The sequence below is a fragment of the Camelus dromedarius genome, chromosome 2 (assembly GCF_036321535.1).
Source record: "Camelus dromedarius isolate mCamDro1 chromosome 2, mCamDro1.pat, whole genome shotgun sequence".
Lineage (NCBI taxonomy): Eukaryota > Metazoa > Chordata > Mammalia > Artiodactyla > Camelidae > Camelus > Camelus dromedarius.
The window spans coordinates 14,029,076-14,055,088 of record NC_087437.1 but is presented as its reverse complement, the minus strand read 5'-3'; the positions used below and the strand labels follow the sequence as shown (position 1 = coordinate 14,055,088).

The window sequence follows — 26,013 nt, the reverse complement described above, 5'->3', positions numbered from 1 at the left end:
TCCTTTTATACTTTAAGGAGGTAATTGAGTTCTATGGTCAAAATGGAAATTCAGTGGATAAGTGGAAAAAACCATTAGTGATTGATAAACTCAAGGTAAGAAAAATAGGAGAACCTTAAAATTGGAGAATTTCTATGCAGGTGTTTTTGAGAGACCTTTGTTGTTGCTGCTGCTGCTATATATGTAGAGGATAATTATATCAATTATAACTTTTTAAAAAGAAAGTTAAAAATAAAATCCATAATATACAAATTAGGTTACAGTGTTTTGTGTAGCCTGTATGATAAAGACAAACTCATACAGCTGTTCAAAGAAAAAAATGCAGTTAACACTATGACGACCGTCTGTCACTTAGTTGAGACTAAATTTTGAGGCAGGGCATTTGTCCCACATGGGCCCAATCCAAGTTTCATGTCTTCAGTTCTAACAGGAACACATGTTAGAAATTAAAATACTCAGAAAAGTATTTTTGGCATAATTATATTCAGATGTAGGCTATTTTATAATAACTATGATTCAGTAAGAAGTACTCAGGTTTTTCAGCCAAATCTATGAAACTTGAAGGAAAGTCACTTATTTAACCATGAAGAAATTGTTGATTTATAATGAATTAATAACTACTTGGTTTTGCGCACTGTAGGATACAATGAAATAAATAACTTCATAAGCTTAAACAACATAAATGCCAATATCTTTTAAAAATAAACTATTTTAGGTCATGATAAATTATGCTCACTCTGGCATATTCATCACCTTGACAGGAAATGGCCAAAGCAGAAGGCCTCTGGAACTTGTTTTTGCCAGCTGTAAGTGGTCTCAGCCAGGTGGACTATGCCTTGATTGCTGAAGAAACAGGAAAATGCTTTTTTGCTCCAGATGTCTTTAACTGCCAAGCACCAGGTTACTATTACATTATTTAAAAACAGAATGTTCCTTAGATATTTTGAGCAGTGTTTAAAATTTTCCTGTTTTATGACAAGGAAGTTTTTTTCTGCACAAAGTCACTGATTTATAAATTTCTCTTTAATTTGGCTTTTCAGTTATCTTGATTTAAATATTTAAAAGTGGATCTAAAGTACTCATTGGGTTATTCTTTTGTTAAACATCATTACATTAAGAATATTAGTGAATAGAAGTCACCACCCAAGGAATTAGCAATATGAGGTTTTCAGTTTACTGATCGTGTATTGAATATTTCTATGGTTAGTCAGAATGGATAGATTTCTAAATCTTTTGTTTAGCCTCACTGTCTCTCCATTTACTTACCAATTATTTATTTATTATTTACTATATGCCAAGTACTGTTTTAGAAACTTGGGATTTATCATGGAATAAAATACACAAAGATTCCTGACCTCATGGTGCTGACACTCTAACGAAGAGAGACAAAAATAAACAATAGATAGATAAGAAAATTATACAGTAAGTTTGAAGCTGAAAAGTGGTTTGGGGAAAAGAAAATCCAGCAGTGTAGGAGAGCTGAGGGATAGGGAACGTGGATTACAATAAGATGGAATGGTTGGGAATGTCATTGGGAAAATGACATTCAGTTAAGATAAAGAAGGTGAGAGAGTTAGCCATGCTGGTATCAGGGCTAAGCGTTTTCCTAACATAAGGAGCAGAAAATGCAAAGGCCCTAAACAAGAGCATGATTGGTGTATTTCAGGAACAGTGAAGGAGGCCATTGTGGCTGGAGAGAATAGCAGAAGGTATCAGAGAGGAAAGGGCCTTATATGCTGGGACTTAACGGGCAGGTAAGGGCTTATACTTCCAGTGAAATTGGAAGCCACTGGGGATTTGAGCAGTGCAGTGACAAGGTGTAACTTCAGTTTTAAAAGGATCCCTTTGACCGCTATGTTGAGAACTAACAGAAGGAAGGAGGGAGGCAGAGAGTCTTGTTGTGATAGTCCTGGTGAGAGATGATGGTGATTTGTTCAGGGCAGTAGGGCAGTAGCAGCGGAAGGGGTAAGAAGTGGAAAGAATCTAAATATATTTTGAAGGCAGAGCCAAGAGGACTTACACATTGGTTTGGGGGAATTAATAGGGGAGTCAAGGATCCCTTAAAGGACTTTGGCATGAAAAATTGGAAGGAAGAGGGAAAGAGGCCAACTTTTCTTTAAAAAGTTACTATGGGAGGAATAAACCTGGACTGTAGTCTTTTGAAGGTGTTTTCAAACCCATATTTGCAGAAGAACCCCTTAAATAACTTTAAAAAAATTTAAAATGCACAGGCTCCAGCCCTAGAGATTCTGATTCAGGAGGTTTAAGGTAGACCCTGAGAATGTCTTTGTCTTTTTTTTTTCCCCCAGGTTACTCTGGTTATTCTGCTGCTTCCAGTCAAAGACTAGCATTTGATTTGTAGAAGGATGATGGTCCTATAGTGGTTCTGCACAAGTTAGGCCTTATCATTGTCCTTTGTGCTAATTTTATGGCCCTGGTGCTAATGCTCTCCCAAAAAGAGTTAATGAAGGTGGAAATGCCTGAAAGGGGTATACTGGATGTCAGAGAAAACACTGTCTGGTTGCCTGGCAAAATGTTCCCACTCTGGACTTTGACTCTCATTTCTTTGGTACTGTTAAGATAATTTGGAAACCTGTGATGATGGTTGAACTTGTCCCAGGTCCTCACCTTTTCTCTCTTCAAAACACTGATTTACTACTGTACTACATTTTCATTTAATAATGAGGCTATTGTAAAATTAATCTACTCCCAGAGTTTCTAAAGATTTTATCTCATTGTGTGAAGCTATTCCATGATAATACAACCCATAAATAATAGCTTTGTTTTGTCAGCTTCTCAGAATAAAATAATTTTTGGAAAGATTTTATTCAATATTTATTTCATTTGAACTAAACGAGAAAACTGAATTTAAAGCAAGCAAAGAAAACCATGAGCTCATTAATTATAACTCAGGACTCATTCTCTCCCTCACTTAAACAGAATTTTAAGCTTGTGTTTATCTACTAGGAATGTTGTACATTTTAATATAACTTTGGCTCCTTTGGGGATGTTGAAACAGAGTACAAACATATTTTGAGACTTAACTTAGACCTAGTTCATTTTTCATAGGCATTTCAGTGACTGTCTTTAAAGTCATTGCAAGTGATGATATTGAAAAATTCTTCCTCAAAATCTTATAAGCTATCAGTATTCAAGGGTAAGGTTTTAGATAGTATTTTTGGAAATTTGATGGGGATGAAAATCAGAGAAAGGCACCTGGAGCATTTTGCTCTGCGGCAGACACGAAGCATCCTTTTCCACGTGAGTGACACAGCAGTGTGTCATGTACTGCACCATGCCCTCCAAGGGCTGGAGAGGGCCTTTGGCATTACCTCCCGCCATTTGCCATCCAGGACATGGGTCCTGTGTTTGGCATCCTTCAGATGCCTTAGTACTTCCTAGACGGTATGGGGTGCACGAAGGTAAAAGCAATGTTGTAGTAAAGAGGCAATAATTACCATGTGAGGTCAAAGGAAAGAGAGATGTCTGACTGGGTACTTGCAGATTCTTCACAATGAAGGTGGCTCAAACAGAAATTTACTAGGAATGACAGAATTTCCTCTGAGAGAAGGCCTGGTGCAAGCAAATATAAGGAAGTTAGAAAGCACAGGTGTATTTGAGGAACAGGGGTCTCAAGGCTGGAGTCTCAGTAAAATATGTAATGTTAATTGTTCTCCAGGAGAATTGCAGTCACTCCTAGCAGAGTGTATTTGCAAGACAGCAAGCAAAGGTTGGGCTAGTATATTATTTCCCTCAGTCCTAATTGAGTTAGACCCCTCTTAGAGCTTCATTGGGATGAAGTGGATGAGCATCTATGATTCAGAACAATTTGAATAAATATGCACCAAATGCCATGTGCTTACAACTGCTTATGGCATACCTTCATTGTAAATTAGATTTATTCTTATGTTTCAAAATATTTTTGTTAGCAAACATTAGCTTTAAAAGGATGCGTGTCTGTATTACCTATATGGAGTTTGGATCTCATACTGGTAAGTTTTTAAATGCAAAACAAGTGCTTCTCCTCCTTACGTGTAGACACCGGGAACATGGAGGTGCTCCACCTGTATGGAAGTGAGATGCAGAGGCAGCAGTGGCTTGAGCCTCTTCTTCAAGGGACCATTGCCTCCTGCTTCTGTATGACAGGTAAAATTAAGTCAGTCACGTTCTCCCTTGTGTGGTCACTCTTCCTGGGCTATGATCGATGAACCGAAGAAGTGTGGGATGTGGCTCTGTGTTTCAGGCAAATTTTCCCATGGCTAGGAATGTGACTATGTTTGCTTTGACTCCAGTTTTAAATTTTGACATTTTTAAATGTGCAAAATAAAATTGTCCTCTCATTAAATAATGTTCTGTAGTAACCTGCTTTAGGCATTAGCAGCAGAGTAAACCTAGTTTCATTATCTTTTGACTTGCATTTCTAAAATTGCCATCTATGGATATTTAAGATCTTTTTTACCCTAATGTATGAAATATTCACATCTGTGATAATTTTATATTGATACTTCCAAAATACTCTGCCATAAACCCGGAAAAACAGAACTTTCACCAATGTTGGTCCTATGGCTCAAATTATAATCATATGGCAAAATAAAACGAGGATCATGTTAATAAAAATGAGTTTTGGTACCATTTGTACATAGGAAACAGTAATTAAGAACTCTTCAAAGGACAAAGTCACTGTTTCATAGCTGACTTTAAAGTTAAACTAAATTTCATCTGGCCATAATTTTGGCCAGGTTTTATTGTCTTCTATAACATTGCATACATTTATCATAGCAAAACTGATCTCCATTTAAATCAGTAAGAGGCATTTATTGAACGCCTGCAGTATGATGTGTTGTCTACGAAGCTCTAACTGGAGGTTACAAAATAAGTAGAGTACATAGCTCCTTTTCTAAAGAAACTGGGTCTCTAGTTTTAGAAGGAGAACACATAAAATAACTGAAGGACCCATTCAAAAGAGTAGCATATTAAGAAGTGCAGATTACTATGATTGAGAGCTAGCCTGTAAGTTCTAAAATGCCATACAGGAAAGCAGTTTTGTAAAGGTGTCCCATGGAAAACTTGCTGAAGACATTAAGTGTTGAGCAGACTTTATAGAATGCAAAATAAATAAACTGGTGAAAGCATTCTGATGGAATTTGCAAGCACAGTTAGAAATTGTTTAAGATGCTATATGGTGGGGAAATCTGGCCTGCAAGTATGTAGTATAGATTTCCATTGTGGGAAGCAAAGAACAATATATTCAATGTACTTTTGATGATTAGAGAAAGGATTGAGTGAGTTGTATCCCAAGTCATGTATCAGTGAGGAAGCCAAGAACACAATTTAGCTCGCTGATCGATCTGAATTGTTCTAACTACTTCATTCATTCATTCTTCCAATGCACATTTATTAAATACCTACTTTGTGTAGGTTGTGGAATGGGGAAATGATAGAAAGATGCCTCTGTCCTCAAAGAGTTCACGTTTTCTCACCTAAGTCTCTTTTGTAAATTGATGGCATCTGCCTACCTGTAAATTCAGTCTTTGCTTATTTATAGAGCCTGATGTAGCTTCAAGTGATGCCACAAATATTGAATGTAGCATCCAGCGAGATGGGGACAGCTATGTAATTAATGGCAAGAAATGGTGGAGCAGTGGTGAGTATTCAGATTGATCCTTTGTGCCAGATGCTCTGCTGGAATAACATCATACAGAGTTGTTAGTTTCATGACCACAGTTCTTTAAATTCTGCCTTTGAAAGCATTTTCAAATTTAGAAAGTGATAAATTTTAAAATTACATGTCTTGATTGCGTGATGTTTATTTTAAGAGGTTTTTTTTACAGTTTGTGAGAGATAAAATTCGTATTAGTGCATACTATTTTTGATCACTGTAATTTCTAACAAAATTAAATTTTAATAAGGACATATTACATGGACTATAATAATTTCTATATAACTTTTTAAAGAGATAAGCAGTACACATTATTAAAAATAAGTTATGGTGGTACATATTTTCCTTGCTGAAAAATACAAATATTTAAGTGAAAAATAAGAGTCTTTATACGTAGGAAAATATACTGTTTAGTTGATCGTCAGTAATAGACACATACGTGGATGAGACCTTTAGGAAGTTATAAAAATTGAAACCTAGGTAAGTGTGATTATCTGAGGACTGCCTCTAGAGTATACATCTAACAGGATAACGTTTATTACTAAAGAAAGTTTACATCATTAACACAAATTATACGTTTAGAAACTTAGCAGAAACTTAGCAGGAAAAGCTTTTCATGTATTTTTTGATTACTAATTGTTATTCTGTCTGAAGTTTTATGAAATCACTTATAAATTAAGAAATAGGAAAAAGATTAAATTTTGCTGAGAAGTTATTCAAGTACTAAAATTATACAGGGAAATTGTTCTTACATTAAAATTTAGATAATATAAAATAATTATAAATACCCCTTAATGTAGGCCTTTTTAATAATCTGTTTTAGATCACCCACCAAACTTATAGCATAGTATTTTCCTTACTTATACCTGTTACTGTTTTCCTGTATTGTTGATTTTAACTTTAGTAAATGCTTTGTGCATTTATTATTTTGTTTCCTCTTCTTCTTGGCTTCTACCCCACCCCCCTTCCCCACCCCAGCCTCTTCTTGTTTTAAATTGCTACCACAGTGTTTGAGATTTGAGTTTCAGAATAATGCAAATGTTTGATCTGAGGGAGAAGCATCATTCATATGTATCAAAGCAAGAGACAGAACGATTTCACATTTAAATGCTGAAAGTGCTGGTTGGCTCTGTAGCATCTTCAGAATCGAAAGGAATCTCCTCCACATTTTGTCTTTGTCTTCTCCAGGATCCATACTTCTTGGCAACTTTCATAATGTAGTTTTTAAAAGAGGCTCCAATGAAAACATACAGGACCGGATTGAGGCAGCTGTGAAAGAGTGCAATGCTCTCTGTGATTTGGATGGCGACATCCATGCGTTTGCTCATGTCACAGTCGGTGATCAGGGAGTAGATGATGTCTATGGCTTGGCAGAACTTGACGATGTTATAAGGCAGCTGAGTGACAAGGAAAACTATGACCACTGTGAGCAGAACTTTGAGGGGCCGAGACTTTTTAATGTTTGGCGTCCTGATGAGTGTCCTCGCTGTGATGAAGTAGCACACTCCCATAATAAGAAAGGGTATTACAAATCCAATGCAGATTTCTAGCATTTGAATCGATGCTTTCATGGATGTTCCTAGGTGGTATGGAAAGATGGGAATGCACCTAGCCTTGTGATTGACTGTATAAAAAACCAGCTGAGGTATACTCAGCAGGATGGCAGCCATCCAGACACAGAAGCAGATGAGCCAGCATTGTTTGCCCACTCCTCCATGACTGGGGGCTCTAGTTACTGCCCAGTATCTGTCTACGCTGATACAAGCCAGAAACTGCATTCCAGAGACAAAGTTGACTGTGTACAAGGCTGACATGACTTTGCACATGACTTTCCCTAAGACCCACCCATGAACTGCATTAACTGCCCAAAAAGGCAGAGTGAGTAGAAGGAGTAGATCTGCCACAGCCAAGTTCAGGATGTACACGTCTGTTTTGGTTCTCTGCTTCTTGTAGTAGGCGTAAATCGCCACTACTATGGAATTGCCCGCAAGTCCAATGATGAAAGCTATTGTGAAGAAGGCAGGAAGGAAAACTTTTGCAAATTTTCTGACCTCTTCTTTTATACAGATCACTTCATACTGACTGTAGTCGTGAGTGTCGTTCACTTCATTTTCCTCATAATAGTAATCTGCTGACTGGTTGTGTTCCAAAGCCATGGCTCCAACCTAAATGGCAGAAAGAATACAGGACATCCATCGTAATACTGCTTAAACGGAAACATTTCTGATCTAGCGTATGTTTTATTCTTTTACTAGAGAATAGACTGTTGCCGCAACATATGTGAGCCTGAATCCACCACTCTTTGAAACTGTTTAATGGAATCCACATCAGAGTATATCCCCAAGATTAATTCTTCATTCTTTGTTTTTACAAGTCTGTGTACAGGAACTGAGATTTACAGAGGGAAGATAAAAATAATATCCTGAGAGAATTTTCTTAAACCATTAAAGCCTAAGTAAAAGTAATGATTTTCATACAAAAATAGTTTTTAAAATACGAAAATTTAGTTAGATTTCAACTGAAAGGGCTTAAACATTTTATAACTTTTACATATACAACTCTGTAATTCTTACACAGTATATTGACAATAAATTAAATTTTTAAAATTAAATTATTTATTTAAAATAAATATTTTACTTTTATTCATTTATAAATTTATTTTTAAATAAATTATCCCAGCATTTGTATGGAATTTTACTAGTTGGCTTTTATAAAATAAAGTCTCGTCTAGTTAGCTTCCCTCCAAAACTGGTCACTCCACGCTGGTTGTAAACTGCTGTTGGGTAGCACTGTCATTCCACTAGTCACCTAAGCCTCAAGCCTGCACCATCCTTGATTTCTCTCTTATCTTCATCCCTGATTTCCAGTCAGTGCCTAAATTCTGATTTTACCTTCCAAAAAGGTCTCAAATCTGTCTCCTCCTTTGAATCTGTGCTCTTTGACACAGCCACACAATTTGTCCATCCATCACTGTCTCACACCTGCCCTGTTATGATGTCTTCCTAACCAGCATCCTACTTATTGGCATCCTGTTCTTGTTCCTCCTTACAACTCTTTGTCAATAACATTTTTCTTACTGCCACCAGAGTGCAGTATCTCTAAAATGCCAATCACTCTCCTGCCTAGCTCCTCACCTGAAAGACACATCTCTTCATTTGAAAGATACAATCTAAGCTCCTTAGCATCATACCCGGGGCTCTCTCTGTAATGTGGTCCTACCCATGGTTCCTGCTGTGTCCCTCTACCATGTACCCAACACTGTCGACAGTAATGGTACTGATTTGCCAGCAGTTTTCTGGCACATACCATGCTGCAGCACATCTCTACATCATTACTCATTCTGTTCCTTTATCTGATATACTGTTTCTTGTCCCTTCCCTTGAAGGGCCAATTCCTACTCAGTTAACTTGGATGTTGCCACTCCAGAAGACTTTTGCAACCCAGTAGGTGTATCTACATACCTCTCAGAGAACTGACCGCATTCTATGGAAGATGTATTTCCTAGAGTACCTTTTCCTTCTATGCTCTAAGTTCCCTAAGATTATGACCTGTTGAGTTTTTCTTTGTATTTAATACCTGAGAGGGTGCCTGGTATGCACCAGGCACCCAAAAAGTATCTGTCAAACTAAAAGCTTTACCAGTAGGTATAGAGCTGCTACAGTAGTATGGAAAGATGGTGCTCCAGGAATCCCCTGTCCCATCATTTAGTTATTTTACTATATTGGCTATTAACACCCTGTAGTATTAAGCTGGCACAGAATTCACAAGCGTTAAAATATATGTAACAGTGACTTTCAGTGTTTTTATTATAATACTGAGTTTTGTTTTACTTTTTTCCTTAGCCTTTCTCCCTTGGGTTATTTTTGTCCTTGGAAGAATCTCAAAGATTCTTACAGAATCATTAATGAAAATGTTATTTTCAAACAGTGTGCCAACTTATGGTACTTTTTCAATAGAACACGCTTACACTTGCTAACCCTTTGTGGATGAATAAAGCAAAGACCCCCCCCCCCCCAAGGAAACAGTTTTCATGATGTAAAAACCAGGTGCCAATGATTTTAAATGACTATCCTTAAAGCTATTTGAACAGATCCAATCTGGAAGATTACTCTGGTCTTTGTTTTCTTGTATGTTAATTATTAACACAATATGAACTTTGTTCTTTCCTTCTCTTTCATCCCAGAAATCATGAACTGATGATAAGGTATAATATGGCCAAACAATATAGGATATTAAGGATATTTTTAAATAAAAATCAATTATACTAAAAATGTGAATAGATAAAAATAGGAATGAAAATTATTTGCAGAAATGATCCTTCTGACAGATACACAGAACACATTTAAATGCCTTTATAATTATTACAAGAGCAAAAAAAAATAGTGTTTATAAAGCAAAGCAGGAAAAATGCTATATCAAAACCTATTAGGAGCAAAGTTTTACAGGCAAGTAATGATATTAAAATAATATTTTCTTCTTGCTATATTTATTTTTTATCTCAAAGTGTGTAACTTTTCAAATAGCTCTTTTTTGCACATGGAAACTTTTATGCATCAAGACTCCCTCCACATAGGTAATTATACAAAGTCTTTGAGCTTAAAAAAAAATCATATCCAAGTCAGAATGAAAAAAGAAAGAAAAAAACCAACCTGTTTCAGTCGACAGAGAGGATCAGTCTTGAGTGCAGAGTAAAATCGAATGACCTCTCTAACTCAGGCTACTTTTGTTTTCGTTTTACACCCCGCCTTTGTCTTACATCCAGGAAGGCTTTCCTGAAATTTAACCTTGTGAGCACTTGATCTTACATTTTATGCATAATCGTCCTGTAAAGTCAAATCCAAGTTTTTAAGTGTCCTAGGTTACTTACTAACTTGAAATCTTGTTTCAAAATCTACAGACCTTTCAAAGTTTCCACTTAGCTGAAGGGAACAAAGTGCCTGCAGCTGAGGTGCTCACTGCCAAACCAAAAGAATTCACTCCAGAGCCCCAAGGCAGCTAACAAGTACTTGTAGGTAGCATCTAAAGAAATGCCGTCTAAAATTTTTGTCTAGGAAAGAAAAGAAAAATAATTTTAACCCAGAAACTTATCTTTTGAAGACTAAACTATCAAAAACTAAATTCTGAGTAATCTTTAGGCATTTATAGAACTTAACTTTTTATACCACGTCATTTTATATTTTGCTTAAACTATGAGACTCTGCTTGGCTTCACTGTACTCCTCTGTCCTTGACCCCAGAGTATGCCTTTCCCCAAGACTAAATTCTCTTGCCTTCTTGTAACCTTTTTCTTCAAAGACTAGCATACAAACTTTCAAAATCCTTCTGTCTTGAGGAGGTTACCACCACCCTGCCAACTTCCAAAGGAAAAGTTAGAGAAAAAAGAGAAATGCATACAATTTAACCATAGTGACCCATTTGGCCTTGACTCTCTTCACATTTGCATAACAGTTCCCTTATTTATTTTCTTCTGCAAGGCTAGGCTCAGTCTCCACCTGCAGAAGTTATTTCAGACCCGGTGCTTTTTTTTTCCTCCAAGCAGTTGGTCTGACTTTCCTGTTGATTCACAGAAAAGAGGCTCTGGGTCACTGGTTCTTTCGTCTTCCTTCATTTTCCCACAGTATGTGTCTGAGGGTGCTGCCAGCCTCTCCTCCTTGTTACCCACCAGTCTTTGAGGAAGAGTTATTTGCATGCAGCTAAACCAGCTGATGAAGAAAAAAGTGCCTCAATCTGCAGTGTTTGCCATTTTCCATGGTGTAGATGCTCCCCTAGCCAATTTCAGCTACCAGTGCAAAGTCACTGAGGGCAGATTTGCCTCTCCTGACCAGACTCCAGTACACATCTTCCAAAAGAGGCCTCTCTTCTTACTGTGACTGATGTTCACTCTGATCTCTTGTTGCCTCCTGAAGGACGCTGCTCTTAATGTTACCCCTGCCCTCTTTAGACTATCTGGTCTTTTGCCTACTCTTGCCTCTTACTCTCTATCTGATGTATATGGGACGAGAGGGAGCAAACACGCAACCCTCCACTAAAATCTTAGAATGACATACAAGATCCCACAAGGTCTGCCTCCCTCCCTCATTGCCTCTCTGACCCTCTTCCTGCTACTCACCCCTTTGCTTGCTTGTTCTGCCACACGAGCCTTCTTGCTGTTTTGAAATGTACCAGGCACATTCCTTATTAGAGCTTTTATACTGGCTCCTCTGTCTGCCTGGAATGTGCTTCCTCTTAATATTTGCAAGGCTCACTCCCTCAAGTCTTTCAGATCTTTGTCCAATCACCACCTCCTCACTGAGGCAACCCCTAACTATTCTATTTAAAATACCCTCACCAAGCAAAGCAAATGAACAAACATAACAAACCAGAAACAGCTATAGAAGCAGAAGACAAACAGATGGTTGCCAGACGCGAGGTGGGTGGGGGAAGGAAAAAATAGGTGAGGGAGATTTAGAGATTACAAACTCTTAAGGAGGGATTACAAACTTCCAATTGCAAAATAAATGAGTCATGGGGATGAAATGTACAGTGTGGAGAATATAGTCAATAACTAAGTAATATCTTTGTATGGTGACATGTCCTGCCTAGACTTATCATAGCAATCAATTTGAAATTTATAGAAATATCAAATCACTGTGTTGTGTAACAGGAACTAACATAGTGTTGTCGGTCAATTATACTTCAAAAACAAACTTATAGAAAAAGATCAGATTTGTGGTTACCAGAGGCAGGGGCTGGGGGGAAGGCGAAATTAGATGGAGGCAGTCAAAAGGTACAAACTTCTAGTTATAAGATAAAAAGTCCTAGGCATGTAATATACAAACGATAAGGATAATTAACACTGCTGTATGTTATATATGAACATTGTTAAGAGAGTAAATGCTTAGAGTTCTCATCACAAGGAAAAAATTTTTTTCTATTTCTTTAATTTTATATCTATGTGAGAGGATGGATGTTCACTAAACTTATCGTGATAATCATTTCATGATGTATGTAAGTCAAATTATTATGCTGTATGGCTTAAACTTACACAGTGCTGTATGTTAATTATATCTCAATAAAACAAAGAAAAATATTTAATTAATTGATGAATTAAATACCCCTCACTTGCCTGTACTCCCAATTCACTTTACCCATAGCACTTCCGTGCTAATGTACTATGTCATTTACGTTATGTTCGGCGTCTTGTTGTCTCTTACCCTGTTTTAGAATATAAGCTTCATCAGAGCCGGGCTTTTGTTTGCTTTGTTCATTGATGGATCAATTGATCTATCTACCTATGTACCTATATAGAATAATGCCTGGCACGTAGTAGATACTCAATAAATATTTGGATTAATAAATAATTCTACTTTCCTTTCTGATTACTGTCTCATCTCACTTGCCTTTAGTGCTATAGTTTTTTAATGACTAGTCTGTAACTGCAGCCTCTATAATTAGCGATTACATGATCTCTTCAATCCATTTATGTGATATGTATATGCAACACTGACTTACGAGCCTTTGCTTGTGCTGTTTCTCCCGTATGGAATATTCCTCCCACTCTAGCTCCCTACCTCCTGTTGAGGATTTAGATTCAGGTCCGAATTTAACATTATTTAATCCAGAAAGCCTTCTTTAACTCTTCTAGATTAGATCAGACGCACCTACTCTTTACTCCTATGTAGCACCATCTCACTCTATTGTTAGTATTATTAAAGTTGGTATCTTCCATAGCAGCCCCGTATCCTGCTGTATCCTCAACATTTAGCTTTGTTCCTTACTTCTGGTACCAGCTCACTGACTAATAATTAAATACATGAATGAGTCAATCAGTCAATCAACTACTCAATCAGTGTTGAAGTAACACCCTCTACAGACTTAGAAATTTAGCAATGAAGCTGGGATTTTAGATCAAGATCTTCAGTCACAGACTGTTTCTGCTTTTTCATACTACCTCTTGTACATCTTTGTTATTCCATGACATCATCTCTTATAGAATCTTGATTCATTTTAATAGATATTTTAAAGTATCTATTTTTCCTTTGTTTTCATAAGAAAATAAAATTCCCTTCTTGTAAATTAGTTGTAATACTATAATCTTTACATCTTTTGAATCTGATCATCATTTTTGCTAACTCAAGCATATGCCCAGCCCTTGGGGCATAAAGGATCTCAGGATCAGGCTTTTTCTGGCAGTATATAGTGAGTCATGCCTGCGTATGAAACATGGTGAAACTAGCTCATTGACTGGCCTTTCCCTGTATTTTCCTCCTCGACAGAGAGACCTAGAAGAGCTGGTGTTAATAGGAAATACTTGACAAAATTTGAAAGGCACTCATAAAGCTTGGATGGTAGGGAAAGGCATCCCTTACCTTTGGCAACTCTTCAAAGTGTTTACTTGATGTTTCTTGATGTGCTTTTTTTTTTTTTTGTACCTCTCTTCCACTTTTTCTCATATCCCTAAGAACTGAATCTTTATGATTCCAGTTGACTTCTCACATAGATTGTCTCTCACCCTTACCTGCTCTAACGTAGCAATGTCCCTTGTTCCTAAAGGACCTCTCTCTCTCCACATCCACTTCTCATCCTTCCTCTTGTAGTGTCATTTTGCTCAGTGATAGATGTTTGAAAAGTAGTCTGACTGAACTACTACATTATCACTGAAAATACCATTGGTATTGAAATACATATTGAGCATTACTGAATCACCTTATGATTTCTCTTTAGGATATGCATACTGCATACACTACGTACACTAAACTTGGTGTATTGTCCATACTACATATTGAATTTATATTGTATATGAGCTTTTTTAGCATTTTTGCTTAAGCATTTTCATGTTATTCCAAACTCACTATAAATGATATTTTTAGTAGCTAAATAATACTTTGTTTTGTGGATTATAATTTGCCTTACCATTCAACTGTTGTAAGACTTTTAGAATGTTTCCAGTGTTTTGCTTTTACAAATGATGTTACAGAGAGCATCTTTGTAGATACGGTGGGAAACTGGACTTAATCTAATCTTACTGAGGGGTGTTGAAGAATAGAACCAACCATAAAACTGTTCCTTTTTTTCTTACACAAAAGATAGCATTCTTACCATTCTACCATGTAGAATAATCTTAAAGTCCTTTCAGACAAGCTCATAGAAATCTTCCTTATTCTTCTTAGAAGGGTTCTATGATATGGACATACCACAGTATACTTAATGGTCTCCTATAGATGGATATTGGTTTATGCTCAAGTCTTTGCAAGTATAAACAATACTACTGCAGTGAATAATCCTGCGCATCTGTCATTTCAGTCAGGAACAGCTCTATCTGTAGGATAGATCTCAGAAGTTAGATTGATGGATCAAAGGGTAAATGAATCTGTAACTTTGATGGAGATTACCAAATTGTACTCTGTTGGGATAGTATTACTTGGTATTCTCACCAATAATGTATGGAAGTGTCTGTTTCCATAGAATGTTGCCAGTAGAATGTATTATTCAGCTACCATTTTGCGGTCTAAACGACTTGTAGCAGATTCAGTGCCCTTCCCCTGCCCTTGCCAATTGTGTATGAAGTATTTTCCCTAAATCATTTTTTGCTTAAATTTTGGTTCTTAATGTACAATTGTTTTAGGCAGACAAGCCAACTAATTTTTTTTTATTTCATTTATCATTTTGAGGCTTAAATTTTCTTTCCCATTCAGAAATTTCATAAATATTCAATTATTCTTTCTTTTAGTTTTTTTATGGCTTGGTTATTTAAATTTTTTTTTAACAATTTTCAGTTCTGATCTATCTGGACCTGATTTTGATCCAGCTATATTTTCTAATAAAGACAGCAGTAGCAGTAGCATGTAACATTTATTGAATGCTTCTTAGATGTAAACCTTCCTTGAGGTACAGTAAGTGAATTTCAAAGGTTGTTTCCCCTATTGATAACAACACATACTCCAAGAGAACCCGTGAGGTTGTTTTTTCCCTTAACTGTAGGATTGTATGATAAACTTTTTTTTTAACAAGTGGAAATTTCATTGTAAAATCTTACTTAACTCATAATGGATTTTTATTCATATTTGAATTAAAGCTAAATATTAGCATTAATGCTAAGACCAAATGAAGTTTAAGTATTTCAGCTCAGAAATTCAATGTTGGTACGAAACATAACCCTGAGACTTTGTAGATGGCTAACTGCGCTTCATATTACATTATTGTTTACATCACTGTCTTTATTGTTACAGATCACCTTCATAACCATCAGTCATGTTTTTCTCCACCTGATATCTTTTCTTGGGCTAGAGAATGATTTTTTTTTTTTTTGATAACTGTGTGGTTGTAAGAGCCTGTGAAATTAAAATTCATCAGCAAATATCAGGGAAAAGTCATTTTCAGCCTGACTTAATCCTGGCACTTGGACAATCTTGAAATACCACAAATTCCAGAGTAAAAACGAAATTATTTTATCTATGCCATCTGTTTTCATTCATGAAGGCCTGTGACACAGCAGATATATTTAAATGTTTTCTGGTCTATTCAGATTATCTCTAATGTATTAAATTTATGACATTTGGTTTCCTGTTCCTTGACTAAAATAATACAAGAGAGCAAAAACTCTCTTTAGAAGGACATTTCAGCTGCTGCACCTGCCAAATTCTGCTTGTAACTGAGATGATATATTTGTGAGAGGTTTTTCCCATTTTCTGTAACATCAAGGTTAAATCAAAGTGTTTCAAAATTTACGACCTATGTATTCACCCTGACTTCCTCTACTTGATGACTCCAAAAAGGAGAGCCAATTTAGAAGTTTTATTTTTGCAGAATCTGAATGGTTTTGCATATTAGACTGAACAAAGCAAAATTAAAGAATTATTTGACTTTTTTCTTAAATTTCTTCAAAATTTACCTGATTCCTGAAGTCTATTGGGCACTTACATAAAGCTGTGGCAACAATTTTTCAGGATAGAAAGAGCAAAGTAAGAAATGCTATTAGGAATCATTAGAGAAAATATATACATTCTAAATATTAGAAAAGAGGGCTTTCAACTAGGGCTTAAGGGAACTGTAGAGAGGATTTTACTTGTGAAGGATTCAGCTTCCAGGTATCTAGGATTAAGACCCATGAAGCCTTAGATTTACTCAATATGTTCATGACTACCAGGACAGAAGGTAGAGAAAGAAAATATCTCTAATGAAAATGAACCCCAAGTCACATCTTTATGTCCTAATCTGATTTTCAGAAGCATGCCACCAAGGAGACAGTGGGTTATGTGGGGCACGTAGCCTGACCCTTCAGCCTGTGGGCTTCAAGTCTTCCTACAACTAAGACCTCAAAAACCCCACATAGGAAAATATATAGTTGAAAAAAGTAAGCCTTTCTGGGAAAGAGTCTTTATAATTTCTAACTAAGAGTCAAAGCAAGACTGCATATTATTGCAGAGCCAGGGCCAATCAAAGGTTAAAAAACTCCCTCAGCCAGCATTTTTCAGATAAGAAATTTCAGTCAAGCTCCACAGTGAAATTTAAGTATTATCATCTGCCATTCGAATCATTCTAATGTTCTTTGGGTTGATCCTCGGATTAGTGGAATTCATTTTCTATCTATTAGCACCTGTAAAACTCAGGACACTTGGAATCACCATCAGGAGTATAGCATCTGAGATTTTTAAAACTTAACTTTGAAATATGTGAATGGAGGGATCTTTTCTCATTAAAACTTTGCAGATACAGCAGCTGAAACGTCCTTTCAGAACTACTGAAAAGTAGATTCCATTAAATTTGAAGGAACCCAAATTACAAGCATTGGTTTTAAAACAATTGCACTTGACTCTTAACTGTATTTTACTTTTTACTTTACATGTGTAATTCATAATACAGAATAATTGAGGGGAATCGAATTTTAAGCTATTGTTTTTATTGGTTTTAAAATTTTAGCACTTCTAAGACTCCTATTTCTGCCTCTTACATGATCATATTTTAAGGTGATCATTGCATTTCTAAAACTTCAACTGACACTAATGACAGGTATATGAATGTGTAAGGAACCATCACACTGGATAAGTGAAGACCTGGTTTTGGTAAAGTTTAAAGGAGGGAACTCTAACGGAGCTCCACTTCTGGTGTGGTGAAATAAGCCCCTGAGATTGACCTTCTCACAGATAACAGCTAGATAGCTACAAAAAAATAACTACCTGAAGACTCTGAGAAGTGACCAAAGGCAGGCTGATTTTGTAGCTGAGTCAAAATTTGGAAGATGAGACAGACACAAGGTGAGTTTTCTATTTTAAGGCTCTGGCCTGAGGACATAGTGTGGTGTGAGAATGCTGAAGCTTCTCTAGATAACTCAGGTCCTTGTGTCCTAAGGAACAGTATCTGGAGCAGCCATCAGTCCTGGAAAATGACAGAGTAAGATGGGATTCCAGCAGAGGAGAAGACCAGAAAAGAGGAGCTCTGTTTCATGTATAAACTTTGCCCAAGTCTCTGGCTGACTCTTTAACCAAAGTGATTCCCAGGGCAGATTCCAAGTACCTTGCAGCTAAATTAAAAGAGCTAAACTGAATTTGACCTCCCACCCACCTTAATTAAGACAGACTCTACAGTTTGACTCTATGTAAGTTAATTTTCTGATAAAACAAAAACATCAACACTCTTTGGAGAGATACAAAAGAATCCAGAATCCTCAAAGCAAAAGAATCATAATGTCTAGAATACAATCTTAAATTGCTCACCAGGTGAAGAACCAGGAAAACATGACCCACTTTCAAGGGAAAAGCCCAACCTCCAAATGACTCAGGTGTTGGAATTATCAGACAAGGACTTAAGATAGCTATTATAAATTTGCTCAGTGAGGGTAAGAAAAATCAAAAGATAGAAAATATCAGAAGATAAATGGAAAACATAAAAAGAACCCATTAGAAATATTGGAATTGAAACATAAAATATCTGAAAAAATTCACAGAATAGTTTTAGTAACATGGAGATGACAGAGAAGAGTTAATAAACTTGAGGATAGACCATTAGGAACTACCCAATATGAAGCAAAGATGTAAAGAAATGAACAGTCTTAGGAAACTATGGGACATATTAAAAGGTCTAAAATGTGTGTAATTGGAGTTCCAGAAGAAGAAGGCAGAGGGAGAGATGGCCATTTAAAAGAAGAACATCTGAATAATGAAATATTATTCAGCACTAAAAAGAAAGGAGCTACCAAGGTATGAAAAGATATGGAAGAACTTTAAATGCATACTATTAAGTGAAAAGGCTGTGATTATGACTATATAACATTCTAGAAAAGGGGAGAAACTCTCTGGAGACAGTAAGATCAGTAGTTGGCAAGGGTTGGGTGTGGAGAGGAATGAGTGGGTGGAACATAGAGGATTTTTAGAGAAGTGAAATATATAATGATGGATACATGTCATTATACATTTGTCCAAACCCATAGAATGTACAACATCAAGAGTGAACTGTACAGAATGGCCATCATTCAGAAGTCCACAAACGATAAATGCTTGAGAGGGTGTGGAGAAAAGGGAACCCTCCTACACTACTGGTGGGAATGTAGTTTGGTTCAGCCATTATGGAAAACAGTATGGAAATTCCCCAAAAAAGTAAAAATAGACTTACCCTATGATCCAGCAATCCCACTCCTGGGCATATATCCAGAGAAAACTCTAATTCAAAAAGATACATGTACCCTAATGTTCATAGCAGCACTATATATGATAGCCAAAGCATGGAAGCAACCTAAATGTCCATTTACAGGATAAAGAAGTTGTGGTATATTTATACAATGGAATACTACTCAGCTATAAAAAAAGAATAAAATAATGCCACTTGCAGCAACATGGATGGATCTGGAGATCATCATTCTAAGTGAAGTAAGCCAGAAAGAGAAAGAAAAGTACCATATGATATCACTCATATGTAGAATCTGAAAAAAGAAAAGGAAGGAGAAAGAGGACACGATGAACTGATCTACAAAAGAAACAGATTTGCAGACATAGTAAATAATCTTACGGTTACCGGGGAAAGGTGGTGGGAAAGGATAAATTTGGGAGTTTGAGATTGCAAACATTAACCACTATATATAAAAATAGATGAAAAAACAAATTTCTTCTGTATAGCACAGGAAACTATATTCAATATCTTGTAATAACCTTTAATGAAAAAGAATATGAAAACAAATATATGTATATATATGCATGACTGGGACATTATGCTGTACACCAGAAATTGACCCATTGTAACTGACTACACTTCAGTTTGAAAAAAGAGTGAACTGTAATATAAACTATAAACTTTGGGTGGTTATGATGTGTCAGTGTAGGTTCATCAGTTGTGAAAAATGTAGCACTCAGATGAGCAATGCTGATAAAGGCTGAGGGTGGTGGGGGTAGGGGGTATTTAGGGAATCTCCGTGCCTTCCCTTCAACTTTGCAGCCAACCTAAAACTGCTCTAAAATAAAATCTTTATGTATATGTATATACATACATACATATATATTGAAGATCGAATTCTAGAAATTCTAAAACTGCCATTTATATTGGTTGATATAAAATAAGTATGTTTAACCTGAATTGAAGGCCTTTGTTATCTAACATAAGAATACATACTGCAGACTCTTCAAGGCATGGTAAAGTGTTCCACTTGGACAACATTACATTTCTCTTGTATTTATGAAAATGCTTGTGTTTTTCTTTTAAAGAAAAATAGACTCGTTCCTTTTCAGTATAAAAACTTCACTAAATTTTATTTGTAGCAATCGGATTTAGTAATAAGATTATGTTGCATAGCAGATAAGGATGGAGAAAATGGTTTTGCTCTTTATTTCATACATAATATGTCATATTTTTCTTACCCCTGGGATAAGACAATAAGTCATATACTTGGGAAGAAATAAACAATTTTACTTAACATATTTGTTTTGTGATTACAATGTGGCATCTGATGGCCAATTTAATGTTGTTCTATTCCAGTTAGTTAGATATATATGGAACTGCAAGTTCTGACACATCCATTGGCTTTTGCGGTGGAGAAAGCAGTCTTATGATTCAAGCTCTGTCAGTTTAAGCTGTTTCCTTATTCTGCTATCAGCCTGGGGATGAACAGAACCACCCATTTTGGGCACACTGCCTACCTCCCCTTCCCCCTCTTTCCCAGACGAAATCTGATTTTAGGGTTTTTATCAGTGTAGGCATTTTCTAAAGCAGAGTGTGCGTGCAGGATTTCTGGAGTTATGTATTTTCATTTAGGAGAAGTGGGGAAATGCCCAACTGTATGCAGGAAGCAACTCCTGCACAGCCCAAAGATTAAATATTCTGATTGAAGTGAGATAAGGAAAGAGAAAAAAACATACTGCATTTTACTCAGCAAGTCTCTCTCAGTCTCCTCCTAATTGGCATCTACATATTCGTTCACAAGATGGTGGGCAGGTTTTTAAAAGTAGTAGTTGTTATTATTACTATTCAATTAGAAATGGCAACCAATCTGAAAATATCTGAGAGCATAACTTGTTCCCATCCCCTCACACCGCAGCACCAGACCCTGGATAAAACTCTTCTAACAGTTTCTGGTTTTAGTTCTCTGATTTCTGTTACAGTTTTAAGTAAAATGCTTTTTTCTCTCTCCCAGTTTATTCATTTTAGACACTACCCATTGACTCTCTAATTTGGAAAAGAACAGTTTCCCTCATTTGTATTAAAACTCTCTGCCTTTTCATAATGTAGATATTTATTTTATTTCAATTTTTGATTGATTACTTTTTAAACTTTTAGATGATGTCTCTAAATCTCTCCTCTGCATCCTCACTTGACAGAATCTCTTCAAGCTCCACTTCATAACATAAAGACCTATGAGTGCTCTTACCCCTTTCTCTACCTTTTGTTCCTCCCTTCCGTATTGCACCTTGCGTCAACCACAGTTTAAGCTTTTACATTGTCAAAATTAGTAGCATTTATTTCTATCTTGCAACCATAATCATGGTTGACCACAGGATGACTCTAAACTTTGAAAACCAATACTTCCTTTATAGGACTATGTAAATACTGTTCAGTGCTGGTCTGAGTAGTATGTTAGGTAGATTCCATGTCTTTCTCTGACTGATTGAATGTACTGTCACCTTGGCCGTTGTAAGAAGAGTGTTTCTAAGCATCAACATCAATTAAGATAGATTTACACTCTATGTATTACTTAAATTCACGCCATACTGTAGTTTCTTTTATATTTGGACCATGGTTCATTTGCACATTTACAAATTATTTTCCTGGAGTTTCTAACTGCCATTTTTCTTTCATTGCATCATTTACTTTGATCATGTTATATTTCTTCCCCTTTACCCATACACACACACCATTAAACTGTACCTGTAATTCTGTTGAGTTTTTTCTTTTCTGGAGCTCTCTCTCGGAGAGTTCCAGTTTGTTTATTTTGATCAGTCACTCTCTTCAGTGCTGCAGACTCACATACTACAGCTCTTTGGTTTTCTGTTTAGACTTAAGGGAAAAGGAAGGATAGCTGGTTGAGATTTTCTCTGTTTTTAACGGGGCTTTTTTTTTCCAGCCATGTTTCTCTTCTGAATAGGAATTCTGTAAGGAAACTTTTGGTGAAGCAGGGCTGGAACTCAGAGTCTGCTGACGGGAAGCTAGCTTTCAGGCTACAGATTCTGAGTCTCCGAGTGACTTTATTCAGTTTTCTTTTAACACACTATATACTTTCCTCTTTCAGGCTAAGTATCAGATCCCTGCCTGTGAGAGTGCCACCTGTTTCATTTGCCCCCTTATAAATATTGGATTGAGCCCCCTTTTGTAGCCTCACTTCCACATAGACTGAAAACAGTACAGTTTAAAGTGGACCCCTTCTCTTTACCCTCGCTTCTCTTTCTTTACTTCTGCTCACTCTGGTCTCTGTTCCTCAGCCAATCGCCTTTCTTCTAGCACTGCTTCCTTACTGTGTCCTCTTCCCAGGCCCCTGTCAGTCTGCAGAATTAAGGCATCTCTTCCCTCCGGGCCCTGCCCTCCTTGACTCCTCACGTTCACTGTTATGTGCGCTGTTTCCAGACATTTCAGTGTACCACCCACACCACCCAAATTTCTTCTTTATCTCTGTCACACATTTAGGTCTCCCAGGAATACTCTTTGACTAGTTTTACAGCTCAACAATTTCCAACTCATGGCCAGGCTTGCTCCACCCCTACTCCCATTCCCTCCTCTCCCCATATTACTTTGAAATAAATCCCAGACATCACATTATTTCCTTCACAAACACTTCAGTGTATATCTCAGTGAGGGCTCTTTAATACCGTTAGCACACCTAAAACTACTTAATGTCATTACATAGCCAGTAACTATTCACATTTCTAATTGTTTCATAATTGTCATAAATGCTTTTTATTTAATTGAATTAGGATCCAAATAAGGTCTAAAAATTGCTGCCGGTTGATATTTTTTTTAAATCTCTTTTCATCTATAAGCTCCCTGTCTTTTTTTTTCTTTTTATTGCAATTTAATTGTTGAAGAAACTGGATTATTTGTCTTGTAGATTTCCCATATTCTGGATTTCACGGATCACATCCCTGCAGGGTCCTTTAATATGTCCCATGGAGTTTATCCTTTTAAGTCCTAGGATTTTATGGTGCTACTCTACTATTTGACATAATTGCTAACATTTCTCATTTAATCTTCGTATGATTTCAAGTCTCCTGAAACCACTTTTTACAAGAAGTTAGGAAAAAAATAATCTGATGATTTAAGACTTTGTACATGTGTTTAACTTAGTTTGATCCAGCTGTTTGTGGTTTTAGACGCAGTAAAGCGGTTAAATGGTAGTTTCCCTGAGGAATGAAGTGCTTAGACTGGTGAAAATGAAACGTACTTTTTGCAAGAAGGCCCCTTTGGGGAATTACCATAGACCTTAAACTGCAATAAAGTAAAAGTTTACATTAAAATGAGAATAATTTTATATTTTCAAATTTCTAACCCTTAATAAATCAATAAATGAGAACCAAGGCTTACTGAGGGTGGAATCCGAGCCTCATGTATGTAGACAGCCAAGTAAATCATCTTCAGCTGTTCCATCGCATGGCTAGGGCAAGTGAGGGGGTCTGGGAGAGGTACTGGATCCTCAGACTCACCCTCACCCCATGCCACGGTTGGAGAAATTAGGTCTTTCTCAGCCGCTGGTTTTAAATACTTTAAATATGAGTTATATATACTTCTTGTCCATATGTCAGAAAATATGAGATCTAAACAGAAGGAAATACGCTAGCAGTTCACCACCTTTCGAGCATGCTGACATCTGAAATGGTATGAGTGGAGAGCTGTCCTTCTGTCTTAGGGCCGCAGCTGTGTCACTGCTTCTTCGACTTCTGGTTATTTTGGGGCAGCAGCTCTCACTGAGGGAGTCCGTTCTTGGCCTTGGCTAGTCATTTTTCTTGGATGATTCACAGTTTTATACATAGCATTATTTTTAATGAATCAAGGGTTTTCTTTCTATTTGTTTTTTGCCAGGGATAAACTTGGAAGGATGAGAACTTTTAGGGTGAAATTTCAGACTAAAAATTTCCTTCTATGATATATTCTTCTCCTCTTCTCCCTGGTTTTAGGAGCTGGGAAACCAAAGTGCAAAGTTGCAATTGTTATGGGAAGAACTAACAATGTCTTGGCAGCCAGGTAATATAGCAATAGTGATTGAGAAATCTGTGGAGGAATAAGAGTCGGTCTTTCTCGCTATCCACTTCATTTACTTAAAATATACCATTCGGGCGTACAAATCATAATAGTATAAAATATGAGGTTAAATGTGACATATAGGTATTTTACAATTATTTTGCTAAAACATATATTTAGGAATAACATTTTAGGGGGTGCTGCTGCACATTCTTCACTGTGGAATTTCCTGTGTTAAAAAGTGTTGCTGAATCCTCAAAGCTGTTTGGATCAGATTACAAGACCTATAAAATTTTTCAGAACTGTCTGTAAGTAATTAAGGGATTAGACGTTTAGATCCAAGGCAGTAGGCTTGAAATCTTTGAGATTGCATATCAGTTCCCAGTTACGACTGCTGGGCAACGAGAAGCCTCAGTCAAACTATCTTTCACATATTTTCAAATCATGGTTATTGTTCAGATCACAGCCTGCATCGGAATGTACTTGATGTGTGTCTTTTACACAGTTCCCATTCCGGACATCATTGCTCCCATGATTACATGATAACCATGAAAAAATGACAGTTGTGACTCCACCGAACATGTGTTTTATTTTTCCACTTAGCAAACTTTTCCTAACATTTGGGTTTCTCTTGACCAGACACAGACAACACAGCATGATTCTTGTTCCTATCAACACACCTGGAGTAGAAGTCATAAGGCCTTTGTCAGTTTTTGGCTACCTGGGTAAGTACTCAATCAGCACGTCTGTCCACTGGCAAGCAGGAAGACTAGAATATGCTGTAACCCTGAAGAGAATGGATAGCATTTTAATGTATGAAATGTGTTCTTAGAAATCCTTTGGCTCGTAATATAAATGTCAGGGGTTCAGAACAGAATAAATAAAAAGGGAGGTGGTACAGCATTCTACCACGTTTTGTCTGCTTTTGGAAAAGGGCCGATTGGTATTCAAGGAACAGCAACTCTGCCTGCCAGTCTTCTCTCCATTACCCAGGGGGATGGATTAATGAAATAGACATGGAAAAAGTAAATCTAGGTAATCCAAAATAACATTCATTTTTGTTTTCAAGTTTAGCTTCCTTAATCAACCTACAAGAACTGTTAATAAGCAATGGGATTTGACTGATTCAGATGCAAAGCTTTTAATTCCTTTGGTCCTTGGGTGGAGTTTTAAGAAGCAAGGATACTTTTGCTCAGGCTCATGTTCATTGTTTCTTTGCTACTCACCCAGCAAGTATTTATTGAATGCTGAGCACTGTTCTAGGAGCTTAGAATATGTTAGTGAACACAACAGGCCAAGATCTCTGCCCTTGTGGAGCTTACACGCAGAGTGGGGAGTGGCAGGGAGATGGGCACTAAATAAAAACACATAAATAAGAAGTTACATGGCTGTTAGCAGGTGACAAATGCTATGAAGAAGTTGACTGAACTTCAGGTTTGTGGTGACCTTGGCTTTCTCTTTACTATTGAATATGGCTAATGTAAATGTTCAAGGAGTGGACACAGGACCTGTTTTACGGCGCATGTGGCATCCCCTTCTGTGGGCTGCAGCTGGAGAGCGCACCCACAGGCCAAGTGTGTCGGCAAGATGGGGATGAACCAGCCCCTGGAGCAAATTGTTCATGGGACGTTGTCGGATTGCAGAGCAACAGCCTGAAAACCACCAAAATGGGTTTATAATACTGGTTGGCTGCCCTCCATACCCTCCATTTAGAGCCTGTGTTTGAAA

The 26,013-nt window shown here is 36.9% G+C and overlaps 2 protein-coding genes across 5 annotated transcripts in view; one reads left to right on the top strand and one right to left on the bottom strand.

Moving 5' to 3' along the window:
• ACAD11 (acyl-CoA dehydrogenase family member 11) overlaps positions 1-26,013 on the top strand; it is an 81,729-nt gene that overhangs the window by 41,948 nt on the left and 13,768 nt on the right. For both annotated transcript variants that reach the window (XM_010987821.3, XM_010987820.3), the window contains exons 10-15: positions 18-95; positions 762-900; positions 4,039-4,146; positions 5,546-5,644; positions 24,222-24,288; positions 24,925-25,010. In XM_010987821.3, coding sequence (XP_010986123.2) covers positions 18-95; positions 762-900; positions 4,039-4,146; positions 5,546-5,644; positions 24,222-24,288; positions 24,925-25,010 — 577 coding nt within the window. The remainder of the gene's footprint in view (positions 1-17; positions 96-761; positions 901-4,038; positions 4,147-5,545; positions 5,645-24,221; positions 24,289-24,924; positions 25,011-26,013) is intronic.
• Positions 5,788-11,978, bottom strand: ACKR4 (atypical chemokine receptor 4). 3 transcript variants are annotated; one of them, XM_010987815.3, is made up of 3 exons: positions 11,768-11,977; positions 10,309-10,706; positions 5,788-7,824 (listed from the first exon to the last, which is right to left on the bottom strand). In XM_010987815.3, the coding sequence occupies exon 3, from the start codon at positions 7,813-7,815 to the stop codon at positions 6,763-6,765; it is 1,053 nt and encodes a 350-aa protein (XP_010986117.1). In that variant the 5' UTR covers positions 7,816-7,824; positions 10,309-10,706; positions 11,768-11,977; the 3' UTR covers positions 5,788-6,762. The 3 variants fall into 3 exon arrangements, with proteins under 3 accessions (XP_010986117.1, XP_010986119.1, XP_010986120.1); XM_010987817.3 differs by having other exon boundaries at positions 10,309-10,431; XM_010987818.3 differs by lacking the exon at positions 10,309-10,706 and having other exon boundaries at positions 11,768-11,978.